Source organism: Leopardus geoffroyi, chromosome B1 (genome assembly GCF_018350155.1).
Source record: "Leopardus geoffroyi isolate Oge1 chromosome B1, O.geoffroyi_Oge1_pat1.0, whole genome shotgun sequence".
Classification (NCBI taxonomy): Eukaryota; Metazoa; Chordata; class Mammalia; order Carnivora; family Felidae; genus Leopardus; species Leopardus geoffroyi.
In genome coordinates, this window is record NC_059327.1 from 194,214,504 (window position 1) to 194,234,119 (window position 19,616).

At 42.0% G+C, this 19,616-nt stretch overlaps 1 protein-coding gene across 14 annotated transcripts in view; it reads right to left on the bottom strand.

Annotated features, from left to right (window-relative positions):
• The window catches only part of CC2D2A (coiled-coil and C2 domain containing 2A), a 151,292-nt gene that overhangs the window by 104,333 nt on the left and 27,343 nt on the right, over positions 1 to 19,616 (bottom strand). For 13 of the 14 annotated variants that reach the window (XM_045474508.1, XM_045474506.1, XM_045474503.1 and 10 more), the window contains 4 exons: positions 16,582 to 16,670; positions 16,163 to 16,264; positions 8,052 to 8,153; positions 6,834 to 7,007 (listed from right to left, as the gene is read on the bottom strand). In XM_045474508.1, the coding sequence (XP_045330464.1) occupies positions 6,834 to 7,007; positions 8,052 to 8,153; positions 16,163 to 16,264; positions 16,582 to 16,670 (467 nt within the window). Of the gene's footprint in view, positions 1 to 6,833; positions 7,008 to 8,051; positions 8,154 to 15,674; positions 16,128 to 16,162; positions 16,265 to 16,581; positions 16,671 to 19,616 lie in introns of those variants that run through there. The other variant, XM_045474507.1, reaches the window with a different exon arrangement.

Sequence of the window (19,616 nt, forward strand, 5' to 3'; positions counted from 1 at the left end):
TTTTGGTTGAGTCGTCAGGATTACGTCTGTAGGGCGCCTGGGTGGCTCAGTCGGTTAAGCTTCCAACTTCAATTCAGGTCATGATCTTGCGGGTCGTGAGTTCAAGCCCCACATTGGGCTTTGTGCTGACAGCTCAGAGCCTGGAGCCCATTTCAGATTCTGTGTCTCCCTCTCTCTCTCTGCCCCTCCCTTGCTCATGCTCTATCTCTCTTTTCTTCAAAAATAAATAAACATTAAAAAAATTAAGAAAAAAAATCATAGCATCTGCAAGTAGAGACAATTTTACTTTTTTTTTTCCAATTTGGATACTTTTTATTTCTTTTTCTTGCCTGATGGCTCTAGCTAGCCTTCTAGTACTATGTTGAATAGGAAAGGTAAGAGTGGGCAGCATCATCTTGCTCCTCATCTTAGAGGAAAAGCTTTCAACTTTTCACCATTGAGTATGATGTTAGCTGAGGGCTTGTCATAGATGGCCTTTATTACATTGAGGTACATTCCTTCTATGCTTAATTTATGAGTTTTTATCATGAATGTTTTAGATGTAACTTTGAAGTGTTTAGACCTCTTCTATACAATGTTTATGCACTCAAATGTAGAGAGGATTATGCCATTTTGCAAAGACTATGTTAAAAAGACAGCTTTCCTAGAGCCTAAATGTCCATCGATGGATGAATGGATAAAGAAGATGTGGTATATATATACAACGGAGTATAACTCAGCAATCAATAAGAATGAAATCTTGCCATTTGCAACTACATGGATGGAACTGGAGGGTATTATGCTAAGTGAAATTAGTCAGTCAGAGAAAGACAAAAATTATATGAGGACTTTAAGAGACAAAGCAGATGAACATAAGGGAAGGGAAACAAAAATAATATAAAAACAGGGAGGGGGACAAAACAGAAAAGATTCATAAATATGGAGAACAAACTAAGGGTTACTGGAGGGGTTGTGGGAGGGGGGATGGGCTAAATGGGTAAGGGGTAGTAAGGAATCTACTCCTGAAATCATTGTTGCACTATATGCTAACTAATTTGGATGTAAATCTAAAAAATAAAAGTAAATCAAATAATAAATAAATAAATAAATAAATAAATAAATAAATAAATATTTTTCTTAACGTGTAATTTGAGTCTAAATCATGAGAAAATACCAGACAAACTCAAGTTGAGAGACTTATTTAAAATAACCAGCTAGTATTCTTGAAACTTGTCAACGTCAAGAAGGATAAAGACAGACTGAGGAACTTTCCCAGATGGGTGGAGACCAAGGAGATATGAAGCCTCAAAGCAACATAGGATCCTGGACCACAAAAAGACAAATGTGAAAATTTGAATGAGGTTTGTAGATTAAGGTATTTTTATCAATATTAATCTCCTGGTTTTAATAGTTTATGGCAGTAATTTGTTTATATTTGGGGAAGCTGGGTGAAGGGTGTATGGAAACTGAGTAACATTTCTGTAATTCTTTTGGAAATATAAAATTATTCTAAATAAAAGCTATTTCCCTCCAAAAAAAAAAAAAAGACAGCTTTCCTTCATACTAATCCTCTCAATTTTACTCCTTCCCACTTTCAAAAAGAAACAAAAACAAAAACAAAAAACACACCAGAATAATCAGAATAGGTGCTCCTGATTTGGAAATTCCAAAGAATTCAACTGGAAAAGGTACCTCGTGCTCTAAATTTACTCTTACAATTTTCTGTAATCAAGGTCCTTAGAATTAAAAGGTGTTTGAATTAAAAATTTGTATGAAATGTAGCAATTCATCAAAATGCCCTAGAAATAGATTCTAATCACCATCATTACATAACGACAAACATTTCTTTTTAAAAAAAAAATTTTTTTTAACGTTTTATTTATTTTTGAGACAGAGAGAGACAGAGCATGAATGGGGGAGGGGCAGAGAGAGAGGGAGACACAGAATCGGAAGCAGGCTCCAGGCTCTGAGCCATCAGCCCAGAGCCCGACGCGGGGCTCGAACTCACGGACCGCGAGATGGTGACCTGAGCTGAAGTCGGCCGCTTAACCGACTGAGCCACCCAGGCGCCCCATCGACAAACATTTCTAAACGCTTCAACTTTTGCGGCAAATGCCACCAGAGACATTAAGTTGCACTCATGTATCAGATATTAAGTACCAAACTATATGTGCATTTCAAGTCTGCAAGGCACCCATATACTTAAAATGTGTATGGAGACTTACTGTATGGCTTTGCTGCTTTATTGGAGGATGTTAATCTTACGGTACTTTTCCACCCAACGGTAGGCAGACATCTTGCTCCAAGGGTCTTTAGATAGCTGCCACTAAATTATTTTAATTGCTGTCTTGAAGTTAACAAGTGTTATAATGAAATAATCTACCTGATGCTAAATAAAGGTTTTAGAATGTACCCCCACCCCAAAGGAATTTTGTCAAATGTTTTTCTTGTATCTGTTAGGATTTCCTTTTTATTTATTTATTTATTTTTAAATTTTTTTTAAACGTTTATTTATTTTTGAGACAGAGAGAGACAGAGCATGAACAGGGGAGGGGCAGAGAGAGAGGGAAACACAGAATCTAAAACAGGCTCCAGGCTCTGAGCTGTCAGCACAGAGCCTGACGTGGGGCTCGAACTCACAGACCCTGAGATCATGACCTGAGCCGAAGTCGGACGCTTAACCGACCAAGCCACCCAGGCGCCCCTAGGATTTCCTTTTTAAAAATTTTTATGTATGTATGTATGTATTTATTTATTTATTAAAAAGGCTTTATAATGTCTCCCCTCCCCACCCAAAAAAATGGAATTTTCTCAAATGTTTTTTTCTGTATCTATCAGGGTTTCCTTTTTAAAAATAGAATTTCCTTTTTAAAACAAAACTAAAAGGCAACCAACAGAATGGGAAAAGATATTTGCAAATGACATATCAGACAAAGGGCTAGTATCCAAAATCTATAAAGAGCCCACCAAACTCCACAACTGAGAAACAAATAATCCAGTGAAGAAACGGGCAGAAAACATGAATAGACACTTGCCCAAAGAAGACATCCAGATGGCCAACAGGCACATGAAAAGATGCTCAACGTCGCTCCTCCTCAGGGAAATACAAATCAAAACCACACTCAGATATCACCTCACGCCAGTCAGAGTGGCCAAAATGAACAAATCAGGAGACTATAGATGCTGGAGAGGATGTGGAGAAAAAACGGAACCCTCTTGCACTGTTGGTGGGAATGCAAACTGGTGCAGCCACTCTGGAAAACACTGTGGAGGTTCCTCAAAAAATTAAAAATAGATCTACCTGATGACCCAGCAGTAACACTGCTAGGAATTTACCCAAGGGATACAGGAGTACTGATGCATAGGGTCACTTGTACCCCAATGTTTATAGCAGCACTCTCAACAATAGCCAAATTATGGAAAGAGCCTAAATGTCCATCAACTGATGAATGGATAAAGAAATTGTGGTTTCTATACATAATGGAGTACTACGTGGCAATGAGAAAGAATGAAATCTGGCCCTTTGTAGCAACGTGGATGGAACTGGAGAGTGTTATGCTAAGTGAAATAAGCCATACAGAGAAAGACAGATACCATATGGTTTCACTCTTATGTGGATCCTGAGAAACTTAACAGAAACCCATGGGGGAGGGGAAGGAAAAAAAAAAGAGGTTAGAGTGGGAGACAGCCAAAGCATAAGAGACTGTTAAAAACTGAGAACAAACTGAGGGTTGATGGGGGGTGGGAGGGAGGGGAGGGTGGGTGATGGGTATTGAGGAGGGCACCTTTTGGGATGAGCACTGGGTGTTGTATGGAAACCAATTTGACAATAAACTTCATATATTGAAAAAAATAAAAAAAATAAAAAAATAAAAATAAAAAAAAAGAAAAAGAAAAAAAAATTGCTGTCTTGAAGTTAAGTGTTATAATGAAATAATCTACCTGATGCTAAGTAAAGGTTTTAGAATGTCCCCCCACCCCAAAGGAATTTTGTCAAATGTTTTTCCTGTATCTGTTAGGATTTCCTTTTTAAAACTTTTTATGTATGTATGTATGTATGTATGTATTTATTAAAAAGGCTTTATAATGTCTCCCCTCCCCACCCAAAAAAATGGAATTTTCTCAAATGTTTTTTTCTGTATCTATCAGGGTTTCCTTTTTAAAAATAGAATTTCCTTTTTAAAACAAAACTAAAAGGCAACCAACAGAATGGGAAAAGATATTTGCAAATGACATATCAGACAAAGGGCTAGTATCCAAAATCTATAAAGAGCTCACCAAACTTCACAACTGAAAAACAAATAATCCAGTGAAGAAATGGGCAGAAAACATGAATAGACACTTGCCCAAAGAAGGCATCCAGATGGCCAACAGGCACATGAAAAGATGCTCAACGTCGCTCCTCCTCAGGGAAATACAAATCAAAACCACAGTGAGATATCACCTCATGCCAGTCAGAGTGGCCAAAATGAACAAATCAGGAGACTATAGATGCTGGAGAGGATGTGGAGAAAAAACGGAACCCTCTTGCACTGTTGGTGGGAATGTAAACTGGTGCAGCCACTCTGGAAAACAGTGTGGAGGTGCCTCAAAAAATTAAAAATAGATCTACCCTATGACCCAGCAATAGCACTGCTAGGAATTTACCCAAGGGATACAGGAGTGCTGATGCATAGGGGCACTTATACCCCAATGTTTATAGCAGCACTTTCAACAATAGCCAAATTATGGAAAGAGCCTAAATGTCCATCAACTGATGAATGGATAAAGAAATTGTGGTTTCTATACACAATGGAATACTACATGGCAATGAGAAAGAATGAAATCTGGCCCTTTGTAGCAACGTGGATGGAACTGGAGAGTGTTATGCTAAGTGAAATAAGTCATACAGAGAAAGACAGATACGGTTTCTGTCTTATGTGGATCCTGAGAAACTTAACAGAAGACCATGAGGGAGGGGAAGGAAAAGAAAAAAAGAGGTTAGAGAGGGAGTGAGCCAAACAATAAGAGACTCTTAAAACTGAGAACAAACTGAGAGTTGATGGGGGATGGGAGGGATGGGAGGGTGGGTGAGGGGTATTGAGGAGGGCACTTGTTGGGATTAGCACTGGGTGTTGTATGGAAACCAATTTAGCAATAAATTTCATATTAAAATTTTTTTTTTAGTTTTATTGAGATATAATTGGCATATCCAAATCTTTTTGTTAAAAAACTAAATCTTTTTTTTGAATGTTTGTTTATTTATGAGAGGGGGCAGGGAGGAGCAGAGAGAGAGGGAGACAGAGGATCTGAAGCAGACTCTGCTTTGTTAGCACAGAGCCCAACGCGGGGCTCGAACTCATGAACTGTGAGATCATGACCTGGGCTGAAGTCAAACACTTAAATCACTAAACCATCCAGGTGCCTCCAAATCTTTTCCTTCCTTCCTTCCTTCCTTCCTTCCTTCCTTCCTTCCTTCCTTCCTTCCTTCCTTCCTTTTTCTTTCTTTCTTTCTTTCTTTCTTTCTTTCTTTCTTTCTTTCTTCTCCCTTTTCTTCCTTCCTTCCTTCCTTCCTTCCTTCCTTCCTTCCTTCCTTCCTTCCTTTTCTTCCTTCCTTCCTTCCTTCCTTCCTTTTCTTCCTTCCTTCCTTTTCTTCCTTCCTTCCTTCCTTCCTTCCTTCCTTTTCTTCCTTCCTTCCTTCCTTCCTTCCTTCCCTGCTTCCTTCCTTCCTTCTTCCCTCCCTCCCTTTTCTTCCTTCCTTCCTTCCTTCCTTCCTTCCTTCCTTCCTTCCTTATGTCCAACATCATGCTCAAACTCACGACTGTGAGATCAAGAGTCACACATTCTACTGACTGAGCCAACCAGGTACGCTGAATTTCTTTCCGTTTTAATGCTGAAGACTTTTCCATTGTATGTCTACACCACAGTTTGTTCATCCATTCATCTGTTGATGGACACTTGGGTTGCCTTCACCTTTTGGCTATTGTGAGCAATGCCTCTATCAGCATAAGTGTCCAAGTATCTGTTTGAGTGCCTGCTTCCTATTCTTTTGGGTCTAAACCCAGAAGTGGAACTGTGGGACCTTATTATTCCATGTTTAAATTTTTGAGGAATAACCAGGCTGTTTTCACAGCAGCTGCTCCATTTCACGTCACCATCAGCAATGCACAAGGGTCTAGTTTCTTAACATCCTTGTCCACACTTGTTCTTTTCATTTTTTAAAAATAATAGCCATTCTAATTTGTGTAAAATGGTATCTCGTTGTGGTTTAGATTTGCAGTTCCCTAATGATTAGTGACGTTAAACATATTTTCATGTACTTATTGCCCATCTGTAGATCTTCTTTGGAGAGATGTCTATTCGAGTCCTTTGTCCATTTTTTTTTTTAATGGTGTGTTTTCTTTCACCTCACATATACCTCCCACGGTGATAGAATCTGAGTTGTAGCTCGGGTGTGGAACGGGGCATAAAAAACTGATCACCTGTACGGTTGTGGGAAGAGAGAGCAGGCGTCATGTGCCTTGGAGAGGTGAACAATTTGCATATGAAATGAATACTAACACTGTGTGGATCTAGCAACAAGAACCTGCAAGCCACATGGTTGGGCTTTTCTCTTTTTCCACCAGAGAGAAATGGACAGATTTAATCAAGGTCCTTATTACCCAAACCGTGGGGTAAAATCAGCGGCTAAAGAAAGTAACGGCAATGTCGTATCCCCATTGCTTTCAATGAAGACATGGATGAGCTGCGTGGTGGTGACAAGTCTGTCCTCAGCCACTCCCTGGCGAAGATGTCATCACCATCACCAGTGTCACCATTGTGGTCAGTAACATCATCATCATCCCTCTCCTCATAACCGTCGTAATATTAAATACCGTTTTGTGGATTCCCTGCACAGGTGGCTCTTCTTCCTCTCCTTCCTCCTCCTCTTGGGTAGTTCCATCTCTATTTTTTGCTTTTGGTTTTTCCTCTGATTCCTCCGGTTCAGGATCAAAGTTGAAAGTGAAGAAGTTATAGGCTTCTTCGGCAGAAGGGAAGCCAGGTGGGACCTATGGAGAAACAGCGAGTAATAGAACTTCAGATTGCGTAAGCCGAGGTGAGTGCCGGACGGTTCACCGCGGCTTGATGCTAATGGTACCGGGCACATTGGAGGCATCCCAAACGTGTTACCTTTGTCGAAGGTCCGAGATGACCCGTCACAAACTTTAACAAGTGCAGCAGGCAGTTGGTGGCTTCCTCTAATACTTTCACGAGTTACTTTTCTTTAATAAACTAGCGAACATTCTAATAAGCATATCAATATCTTATTTGCAGCAGTAAAAGCTTTTGAAAAGATGATTAAGATGCCAAAAAAAAAAAAAAAAGAAAGAAACAAGTAGATTCACTATTTTATAGGCCACTGTTGAGATAGTTTTGTTTAATTAGGAGCAATTCAGGGGTTTGTTAACTTTTTTTTTTTTTTTAATGTGCTTTTTCGGTTTTGATTCCTCCTGAGTTCCTACCCCCTTTTTTCCCCATAAAGAAAGCTGGTACAACTGCAGAGCTGAACAAATAATCTTCCTGCTAACATTTCCTACCCTGCCCTGTACTCCTCTTCATCCAGTCAGGCAGTATTCTAATCTCTCCTGCTAGATTCAAGCATTTATTTATTTATTTATTTATTTACTTACTTATTTATTTATTATTTTTTACAGTTTATTTGTTTTTGAGAGAGAGATAGAGAGAATGCATGTGAGCAGGGGAGGGGCAGACAGAGGGAGGGAGAGAGAGAGAGAGAGAGAGAAATCCCAAGCCGGCTCTGCGGTGTCAGCACAGAGCCCGATTTGGGGCTTGAACTCACGAACTGTGAGATCATGGCCTGAGCCAAGATCAGGAGTCAGATGCTTCACCGACTGAGCCCCCCAAGCGCCCCTAGATTTAAGCATTTTAAAAGTAAGAATCAGTTCTCATGCTTTTCTCTTGCATACTCCACGGTAATAAGTGTCGGGCTATATATATGGACATCTCTCATTGGATATATTTGAAAAATACAAACAGACCAACAAAACACATGATTTAAAGCATGCATGATTTAAAAAGACAGGCTTTCTCACCGGGGGTTTAGTCTTGATTTTTCGTACAGAATCACGAAACTTTACTCTCGAGCGACTTTGGGAATCATCTTCTTGTTGAGTCTTTTGTGCCTCCTCCCCTGGCTATAGGAGTGGAAAATAGGATAGACAGAACACTTAAATCAAGAAACTAAACATGTTCTAAAATAAACATGAACTCTCAAAGGGGAAACCTCAGACCATTGGTGTAGACCACCATTCCCAAGGTATGAAATGCTTACAAATGTCAAATATATTTGAAGGTTAAGGTTGCTGAATATTTTCTTACTTCTGTCTCTCTCAAGACTCAACAAAGATAGAGTTTTATACTCACTAGGCCCTAACATGACAAATGCTATTTCTTCTGCAGATCAATAGATAACGTAGTTCATAGAGGACCATTTCCAAATAGTCTATGAAGGAAAGCATCAATAATGTCTGAAAGTGACCGTATCTGACCAACAGCCTCCAGGACACGAGGCCTGTCCTTGCGAGCCCCTGGAGGGGCCCTTCCCACTGGAAACGAGTTCTGCCTCTGATAGCTCAATGTGCTAATTCTCATTATAGGGGCTCCCTTTGTCCTCTGATCAGGCCAATCCACCAGGGCCGGCCTCACTTTGTCCTCATTTCTGCTTCTAATCCACTCCTCCTAGAACCTGAGGATTCCTTCTTTCCCACCCAGCACAATCCAAATGCCAACCCTTCCTTTGGAGCGACTCTAAGCCATTCTAGTAGCATATGTAGATATTCATAGTAAGAAGGGACACACTATTCTACCTGCAGATTATTATCTGTGCTGAGACTTGTGTCACAGCATGGAATGACTTTAGTTAGGGCGAGTGGAATATAGTACACCCATACTGGGGCCCCTCCACCCATGCTTCTCAAGTCCTGCCTGTTTTTCCAGACCATGCAAAGCTACTTCCTTTCTCAGACTACTCTTTTCTAGAATCTTATTGTCTGAGGCACATCAGGTGCTGCTTTGTATAGCTTAGTAATCAAACCATGGACTCTGGAGTCTGACTGCCTAGCCCTGAATCCCAACTCCATCACTTAACAGCTTAGGCCACCTGCTTTGAGCATCAAATAAGGCCATGCACCTAAAATATGCCCCTAGTTACGGCTCAATAACGGTGGGTCTTAGTGTCACATTCTTAATTTTCTTCTTACGTGTCTTTTATCTTCCTAGCTTGTATGTACATCGTGTGGCTATAAAAGTTTTATTTTAGTCTGCCAGAAATTAGAGCCTGATGCAAGGGTCTTTTGTGCCTGATTTTTGTGGCTTATTTTGAAAAGTGGTACCAAAGAACAGGAGTTGGGAACTGGGGAGAATGAAACAGGAGGAAAAGCCAATTCTGGCGAATGTTACTGAGCTGGTTACCGAGTGGGCTCTATCTCACTGGAGCCCCGCTGAGGACTGTGCTTCTCAGAATTGCCTGCCTAGGACATGGAAGAGTGGATCCTTGTCTCATGGCTTCTGTTCCCAGTGTGCAAGAGTTGCCCCAGGCTCCTGGCCCTTCCAGTTTTGTGAAAGTCTCAGAATGGCTGGGCGGGTCTCCACAGGCCGGTGACGAGAGCTTGAGATCCTTGAGTGCAATAAAACAGGGTGCTATGAAATTTCACCCAGGTACAGCTAGATGTCCAGCATGACCAGAATAAAAACGAGGTGTCGGTCGGGGCACCTGGGTGGCTCAGTTGGTTGAGCGTCTGACTTGGGCTCAGGCCATGATCTCGCTGTTCGTGGGTTCGAGACCCGTGTTGGCCTCTGTGCTGACAGTGCAGAGCCTGGAGCCTGCTTGTGATTCTGTGTCTCCTTCTGTCTCTGCCTCTCCCCAAAATAAACATTAAAAAAATAATTAAAAAGGGGCACCTGGGTGGCTTGGTCGGTTAAGCATCCGGCTTCGGCTCAGGTCATGATCTCATGGTCCGTGAGTTCGAGCCCCGCGTCGGGCTCTGTGCTGACAGCTCAGAGCCTGGAGCCTGTTTCAGATTCTGTGTCTCCCTCTCTCTCTGCCCCTCCCCTGTTCATGCTCTGTCTCTCTCTGTCTCCAAAATAAATAAACGTTAAAAAAATAAAAAAACAAAAAAATTAAAAAAATAAAAAGCTTTAAAAAAACAACGAGATATCAGTTGGGTATAATTTACTATAGTATCAAGAGAATATATGCCATTCCCATTTGTGTAAAATTCTACGTTTTTCCTTTGTTTTCTCATTTCGCAGTATTAAGTTAGATTCAACAGTTATGTACCAACTCAACCATATAAAAGTTGAAGCTGCACTGGAGAGTAAATCCCACGGTACAATGCAAAGTATGGAGTTGTTGGTCTTGGTAAATTCCAGAATTTGAAATGTTGTTTTGATGAGGAAAGAAGCAGATGAATGTTATTCAGTGTAAGGACAAATGATTTTAAAATATTAGAGTAGAATAAAGAGCCGATTCCAGGGCTTGGTCGGGGGGATTTCCAAAGCTCTGTCAAGTCTGATCCTCTCCCGAAATGGGGCTAAGCCTTTTTCATGTGCTGTTGAAGACGCCTTTCTGTCCCTGTCTGCCTCAGAATCTGCCACCTTCTACAGCTCATGGGACAGACTGCTGGGTTTGAAAAGATGGAAAATAAGCCAAGAGGTCAACCGCTGGGAGAGGGGGCAGATTGGTTCTGAATAGGCAAGCCTTAGCTTTCGGAGATCTGTGAGAAATGGTGTGAATAAAACATGAGACCCGACAGAAAGTCTAACACTGGTGGTTTAGAAAATAAAATCAGTAGGTTAAATTCCAGGTAGCCCAATATGTGCATACCAGCAGTTTAGTGTTTTATGCGTTTTGTTCCTTCCCATCTCTTCCTGTACTTTCCTGGCTCAGAGGATATCACATTCACACAATATAATTTCATTGGCGTGCTTCATTTGCCAAAGTGGTGGTTTTATCACAGTGTATAGACACTTGATATAAAAGTCTGTTATGTAACTTTTATCAAATCTAAAATGATATTTATATTGGTACAGTAAAAAAATAAAAAATTATATTAGTACATTTAAGGTCATTAAATGTACTTAAAATGACTGAGTGGGTGGAATTAAATTTTAAAGAACTGTTACCTATAACACATTTATATAATCTTAAAGTAATAAAGTACATTCAACTTCAAGGCAGCAAATACTGAGTGCCGATCACCACATAGTCCATGCATCCAGCTGGCATTTTTTGTCACCTTTGGATTTATTGCGTCCTCTACGAAGGCTCTATAGGCCTCTTGTAATTTGAACAGGACAATCTTAAGTCCCATTACTTTTACCATAGCACAAATACAAAATATAGTAGTTCAAGCCCTAATCTTCTCTTCTAAACTACCATTCAACATTTTTGATTCCCTAAAAGACATCCTAATCTGGATTGTCTTGTAGACACCTGAAATTTTTGTATATGCTTCGTATTAGTCAAGATACTAAATGCAATACCTGATTTGCAAATAATTTCTCCCACTCTGTGTTGTCTTTTCTCTTTCTTGATGATGCCCTTTGAAGCACAAACGTTTTTAATTTTGGTGAAGCCCAGTGTGTCTATTTATTCTTTTGCTGCAGGTGCTTTTGGAGTCATGGGTAAGAAACCACTGCTTAAATTGAGAGAACTCAAATTTTATATAACCTAACCTCATGGCTGGAGTTAAGTGCCCTTTCTGCGGGCTCCAAATGTTTTCCAGCACGGAATTTAACCACCTTGTCTCCACATTGTCCGTTAATGTCTGTGATCCCCACTGGGCTCTTCTAGGTTGGGCTATTGCCATCCATGGTAACGTTGTGTTGTCAGGGCGAATTGGACACCGGCCAGGAAGGCGTCTGTTGTAGATGCTGGCTGGGCAACACATAGACTACATCAAAGAATCAGGTCTTGGGACAGTGAACCAGGCCCGCAAATGAAGGAATAATTCTGGTCATCTCTAGCGGAGGCCAAATATTCAAATGTTCTGCTATTTTCACTTTAGTATTCACGTGTTTTTAGACATTTGTGTTTTGCTTTGTTCTCACACAAAATAAAAAGAAACGCTAAAGAGAATGAACAGAGGTAGGTGTTGGTGAATTCGGATTACCGACCAAAGTATTCCCAACAGTTTTCTCCTTTTCTCTCTTACTCTACAGTCTCTAACGATAGCTAACTCTTACATAGAAAGGGCTCCCCATGTGCCAGACAGTGTTGAAAACAGCGTTAACATGTCTGAGTCCATTGAATCCTCAAAACAATACCAAGAATTAGGTTCTAGTAGTATCACCTTTTACAGAGGTGGGAAGTGGGGTCCAGAGGGTAGGTAAATTACATGTCCAAGGTCACACAGCTTGTGAGTGAGGTTGCCAACATTTTAACGCTGGGCAGCTAAGGTCCAGCATCTGGTCTCTCTCCTTTGCTCAATAGGATATAAATGGACCACTTTTGGATATTCCTTCTGGGTTGAGGTACATACACATCAAGAAATATGCCTGAGAGATGTTCTGTTAAAAACCTGAGATCAGGTCTGAAAAAAAGGCCGCTGAATCAACTGTTAATGTAACTTGGCTGTTTGAACCCTCATCCATGGTATTGAAGTCCAACATTGGAAGAGTCAGAAAAAAAAAAAAAAAAAACAACCCAAAAAACTGTGGAGTCCGGCCTGTTTGTCTCAATTTCACAGGAAAAGGAGTTACTCATTCCTGCCAGGTCAGCTGGTCCCGTCAGGGAGAGCTGCCATGCGTGGAGGTCTCTGAGCCATGAGCTGAGCTCTGTACCCCCCCCCCAGTTACTGCCCACCTAGGCTTACTCTTCTCTTTGAAAAGTTATACAGTCTCTGCTGGCCGAATCAGACTTTCAAAAGGCACCATCGTGAGTAACCTGAATCTAAAGAAATGTAAAAATGAAACTGAATATTGAAGCGATTTCATTTTCTAGGCCAAAATTTACAAGCCTGATGCCTTTCCTTCTTCTTTGTAATTGGCTAAGGTAAACATGCGTGTTTATCTCATTCACTGTGCCTGAGAACTGATTTTTCTTTACCAAGACTTTTTTTTTTTTTGGGGGGGAGCCCTAAAACCATCCAGTATTGTTATGGTTCCAGGGCTGTGCTAAAAGCAATTTTACATGCCATTTCCACCTCATTCACCCAAATTCACTTTGACAACTCGGGATCATCAAGGAGGAAAAAACAAAGGGAGGTTTTGTTTTTTTTTTTTTTAAAGCTAATGGACTGGAAGATGAGTTACAGCCAAGATCTGGGAGCTCCTGGATCAGCTAAGTGAAGACTAAGAGGGTTAACCCTGTCCCGCTCTTGGAAGTGACCTCTAGGCCCTCAAGGCCATGTTGTGTCAGAAGTTACAACATCTTTTTTTTTTTTTATGTTTATTTTTGAGAGAGACAGAGACAGAGTGTGAGCGGGGAAGGGGCAGAGAGAGAGGGAGACACAGAATCCGAAGCAGGCTCCAGGCTCTGAGCTGTCAGCACAGAGCCCGACATGGGGCTCGAACCCACGGACCATGAGATCATGACCTGAGCCGAAGTCGGATGCCCAACCGACTGAGCCACCCAGGTGCCCCTGAAGTTACAACATCTTATCTCTTCTCTTTCCTGCTCAATTTCTCCTTTCCTTGCCTATCATTTCCATTTCAGAAATATTTATTTCTTAAAATGTTTTAAATTTTTTTTTTCGACGTTTATTTATTTTTGGGACAGAGAGAGACAGAGCATGAACGGGGGAGGGGCAGAGAGAGAGGGAGACACAGAATCGGAAACAGGCTCCAGGCTCTGAGCCATCAGCCCAGAGCCCGACGCGGGGCTTGAACTCACGGACCTCGAGATCGTGACCTGGCTGAAGTCGGACGCTTAACTGACTGCGCCACCCAGGCGCCCCTTAAAATGTTTTAAAAAGATGACTTTTCTGAAAAAAAAATTAAAAGAGAAGGCAGTTGATATTTGCCTTGTATGTTGCTTTGCAAATTGGCCATGTGGGCAGAGGAAGAGACTAAAGACAGAAGCAAACCATTCTAGATTGGTAGGTGGCAGTTTTAATCAGCAAGGGAAATTGTGAGGCATGCCTGCAAGAGAAGGAGACCCCCACGCCTGTCTGCCAAATCTTAGAAGTCTGTACAGAGGTCCTAACTGGATTCAGTCGAGTATACCAGACAGATGGCCAACACCACATTTCTGTCTCAAGGCTGTACCCCAGGGACAGCTTCTGGGAGTGGGGAAGGCAGGTGGAACACACATTTCCATGACTGGGGAGGGAGTGAGAAGCCTCCAATTGCCTGGGTCCAGCTCGCGGGTCAACCAGCGGTCACGTCTTTTTGATGACCTCTTCCAACACCTCAAATCCATACTCTTAGGGGATATAGAATATAATGGATATAAGTCAAGGTCCTGCCCACAAAAGCAATAAATACTCTATAAGCCAAGGGAGTATATTTTTACTTCTACAACTTGAAGCTTTATTTGGGATATCATATTCATGGCCCATGCACAAGTGAGAACTGCCATGATTTTGTGACATGACTATCAATCAGGAAGTGTAGGTAAGCTCAGATATAAGAGACCAGACCCTGCTATCATGTAGCCCATCTGACCAGACGCTGGGATTCACACACCTACCCACGTAACTAAAGTGCTTGTGTCAAGCTGATGGGATTTTAGGTAGTTTTTCTTTATTTGCCAATATTTCAGAATTATGGCTCTTACAATGAAGAAAATAATTGGAATCAAAGAAAAATAAATGTCTTCTCAGCAGAGTGGAGTAATAAACTATCATAAAGCCATTTCATCGGACCCACGGAGTATTCCCACTGAGGAACCATGGGCCACGTCACATGTGCTGTAACTTTCCTTGTAGTCATGCGATCTTTGGCTTGTTTGGGATGAATGTGACAAAATTTTATTACATCTCATTACAGAAAAAGAGAAGCCATCCTCTAAGCAATCAGTGATCTTTCCACAGAAATTCCTTCATGCCTGTGCTGTCTCCAATAGTGAAAAACAACCCAAATCGTCATCATCAACAACAAACAGTTGGACTAGATCTGCAAACACTTCACGGAGCCATTGGCTCTGCTCTTTCCTTCCTTCTTCCACCCTCTTACAGGCTTGTCTTTCATCTACTTCTTTTATTTTATTTTTTTTATGTTTATTTATTTTTGAGAGAGAGAGAGAGAGACAGAATGCAAACAGGGGAGGGGCAGAGACAAAAGGAGACTCCGAAGCAGGCTCCAGGCTCTGAGCTGTCACACAGAGCCCGACACGAAGCTCGAACCCACGAACCGCAAGATCATGGGCTGAGCTGAAGTCAGAGGCCCAACTGGCTGAGCCACCCAGGCGCCCCAATCCTTTATCTCCTTCTGACAAGACTTTCTATCTTGTACTGCTTTCTGTCCTCCTCATGGGCCAAAGGTCAAGACCCTCCTCATTCAGTCTTCTGTCAGGAAACAAAGGCCTCCCCAAACTTCAAAACTCACTGCAGTAGAAATGTGTCCTAAACCTGTTTCTCCAGGCCCGGTCTTTCCTCTGTATGTATCTCTAGACAGAGGAGCACACATGGAGATGCCCCTCAGCCCCTCAGATTCAAACGAAAATCACTCCTGTGCATTCAAACCACCTCCCCATCCTATGTCCGACTGCTTACCATGGCTTGTAGAAAACGATCGAAGCTCTTCAGTGTGGCATTCAAGGCCACCACCAGTCCACCCTACTTTCCCCCTGCACACCTATCTCTCTCTGCTTCCCAGAAAATCCCCAGATCCAGCAATGCTGACCCACGAGACAGCCTGGGAATGAGAAAGAACCAGAATCCGATCCCGACTCCTCCACACGTCTGCCCTGTTACCTGGGGATGGCAGGTGCTTCGAACCTCAGTGTGCTCATGGGTCACGTGTGAATGAAGAACAGAACCCACCCCCCTAGGGGAGCTGGGATCATGACATGGTAACATGAGAAAAAGACCTGGCAAAACACTTGGCATTGAGTGGGACTCTACAAACAGTAGCTACGATGACTACTAATCAGCACTGAATGCCTCCTCTGTGCATAGCTCTGTTCTAGAAACTTGTGCTGGCAATGTCGTCCTCCGCCTCACTGTCTTTGATCACAAAGTAGAGAAGTCCCGTTTCTCACCTCCGCGCCAAATTCGGTCTCCAGTTCTTTCTCACCGGGACTCTGTAAGCGCCTGGGCCGAGGGGTGGGGATTTCCTGCAGCAGCGTGCTTTCTGCTTTGGACTAAAAAGGCAGACAGAAAATTACTGCTGCGTGGTGTCACCGACGCCATCTCGATGGCAGACAGTTCCTAAAAACTACACGCTGCGCTTCTTTAAGAGATAAGAGCGAATGAAATGGTTAAGAAAAAGGACATTAAATTCTTCTTAAGCATAATTTTCCACCTGTGCCAATGTTAAATACTACATTAATATTTAAAACATGAAAAACAAATTTAACGGCATTCAAACGCACGCAGTTTTGAGCAAACGCAGCATTCTAGACAAGACCTGGAGAGCTGCAATCAGCACGGAACAAAATATTCATGTGGTTTTTCTCACCCTGGCAGCCTGCAGTTTCTCCCTCATGCGTTCCCTCATGGAAAATTCTGCAAAGCCCGTTCTGGAAGCTGAAGGAATTGGAGGTAAGCCTAAAAAAATACAGAAAAATTACTTTAAACAACATTTTTTTCCCTTTTTTTTTCCAACAGGAAGATTAGATTAAAAAAATAACAGGAGAATGTAATTTTATTTTGCAAATTTAGAACTTCTCATAAGCAAAGATGAGATAATGCTGACAGCCGTCCATTTGACGTAATAAGTACATGTCTTGGCTTCTTTGCGACTGAGACAGAAAACCTCGGTCCTGCCAGCAATGCCACATCGACTTAACAAAGAATAAAAGGAATGACACTCAACTATTCCAGGCACAGGCACACCAATTCAGTTACCATTGGGAAGAGCCTTTCCAATCTGTTGAATGAGAAACAGGCTCTTAGGTGAATGGATGGCCAATGAGTTCGGGGTTCAGCTTTCCAACAGTGCTGATAACTTCAATCGGAGAAACCCTTCTAGAGACCCAAGCCATGGCCCTAGGCTAAATCATAGACACAGCATGTATTTCAAACATATTATTAGATATATGTAGGGGCACCTGGGTGATTCAGTCAGTTAAGTGTCTGACTTTGGCTCAGGTCGTGGTCTCGCGGTTCCTGGGTTCAAGCCCCGCGTCGGACTCTGTGCTGACAGACAGCTCAGAGCCTGGGGCCTGCTTCAGAGTCTGTGTCTCCCTCTCTCTCTGCTCCTCCCCACCTCTCACTCTGTCTCTCTGTCTCTCAAAAATAAATAAAAATTTAAAAATAATAATAATAAAAAAAGAGATGGCCCTTGACGTTCTTTTTTCACTCGCTTAAAAAATCATCAAGCCACTATTTTCCATTTTGAAGATCACGTAAACATGGCCGATCACATGCACTGTTACATGTACTGAGGGTCCCGAGACCTTTCCTGTATGGCATTGGCCACACTGTGAACTCACACATTTGTGTGATTATTCGGTTAATACCCGTTTCCTCCTCAGGTTCCATGGTCCCCAGCCACGCAGGGCAGGCACATGGCAGGTGTCACAGAGTGTGTGTGGTTCCCTGATGGGACAAAGGCGGGCTTCCTGACTGGTTCTTGCCAGTCCTGTTGTCTGCCTGGCCACCCACCTTGCTTCTGCTCCAGAGAGAAGTCCTTTAATAGTCAATAATAAGTGTTTTTAAACATGAAAATGGGGGCGCCTGGGTGGCTCAGTCGGTTGAGCGTCTGACTTCGGCTCAGGTCATGATCTCGCAGTCTGTGAGTTTGAGCCTCATGTCGGGCTCTGTGGTGACAGCTCAGAGCCTGGAGCCTGCTTCGGATTCTGTGTCTCCCTCTCTCTCTCTGCCTCTCCCCCGCTCATGCTCTCTCTCTCTCTCTCTCTCTCTGTCAAAAATAAACGTTAAAAAAATTTAAAGAAAAACATGAAGACGCACCTTATTCATTTACTTCCCCTCCTTAAAAAAAATCCAGTTTTTCAAGTTTACTTAAAATAGCTACCACCTAATTCACTAGAATAATTTTATGAATTAGTGTTTAAAAGAGAGACAATATATTTTATTAAACATTATCTCATCTGAATAAAAAAAAATGAAATGGTTTCTCTAGGATTACCTTTTTTAAATATTTTTTTAAGTTTATTTCTTTATTTTGAGAGAGAGAGAGAATCCCAAGCAGATTCCACCCATTGTCAGCGTGGAGCCTGATGTGCGGCTCGAACTCACAAACCTCTAGATCATGACCTGAGCCAAAAATCAAGAGCCAGAGGCTTAACTGACTGAGCCACTCAGGCACCCCTCTAGGATTACTTTTAAAAACTGTGAAAGATTTTAAAATGGTAAAAAGCAGTTCTTGCTGGATATTTTAGAGTTCGCGATAGTGAAAGACATTTCAAGGGTATAGAGATTCTCGATTCTGATCTGCACAACTAGCTGGGGAGGTGTCTTTTTCCCAGCTAGAATGTGCCCACTTGAGGGCAAGTATGGAGTTGAGGACCTTTGTACCCGCACCGTGCAGCACTAAACCAGTGAGGAAAAACATATAAAGGAAGCACGGGGGCATGAGGGAGATTATACAAACAAAATGAACGTAATCCTCATTTGGATGAAACCTGATGTGATAACCGTTTTCTCCAGATAACACGAAGAATGTGATATTCATGGAAAACCATGTGGACTCATCCACCCCCTTTGACTTAAGAACCGGTAGAGATTTGGTGCTTTCATTTTTATCGTGGTAGAATGAAGCAGTGTTTCTTTAAGCAACTAGAACTGCAATAACCCTCGTAAGACATTTTTTTCCCCCTAATTTATTGTCAGTTACTCCACTACATTACTGATCTGCTATGTGGTCCCAAGTGTCTATTTTTCCTGCCCGGGGGAGAAGAACAGACTGGCCAAGGCTGAGGAAGGGTGTGATCTCACACGTACGTACAGAGGCTCTTTGACACAGCCGAGCAAACCTGGCGTAAATAAAGTCTCCATGGCATGGAATAAGAAGAGGATGATGAAAATAAGTTTTAAAAAATCATTAAAGACTTGATTTGGAGGCAAGAGCTCACGAATAATGAGAATAAGCATCCTGTTAAACTTCTATACATAATGTCAATGGGTATGAAATACAGATTTCCTCTATAAGGTGCTATTTCTTTTTTTTTTTTTTTTAATGTTTATTTTTGAGAGAGAGACAGAGAGAGAGCACAAATGGGGAGGGGCAGAGAGGGAGGGATACAGAGAATCCAAAGCAGGCTCTAGGCTCTGTGCTGTCAGCACAGAGCCCAACGCAGGGCTTGAACTCATGAATTGTGAGATCATGACCTGAGCCGAAGTCGGACTCTTAACCAACTGAGACCTGAACTCTCTGTCTACCATGGGGTACCCCAGGACTTTCTGAGGACATAAAATCAGAAATGGGGTGTTTTTGGTTTGGATTTGAATTGGTATTATCTGGACTCACATGGATTACGTAGAATATGTGAGCATGGTGATGATGCCTGTTTCGTGACCTCCCTCTTCCAA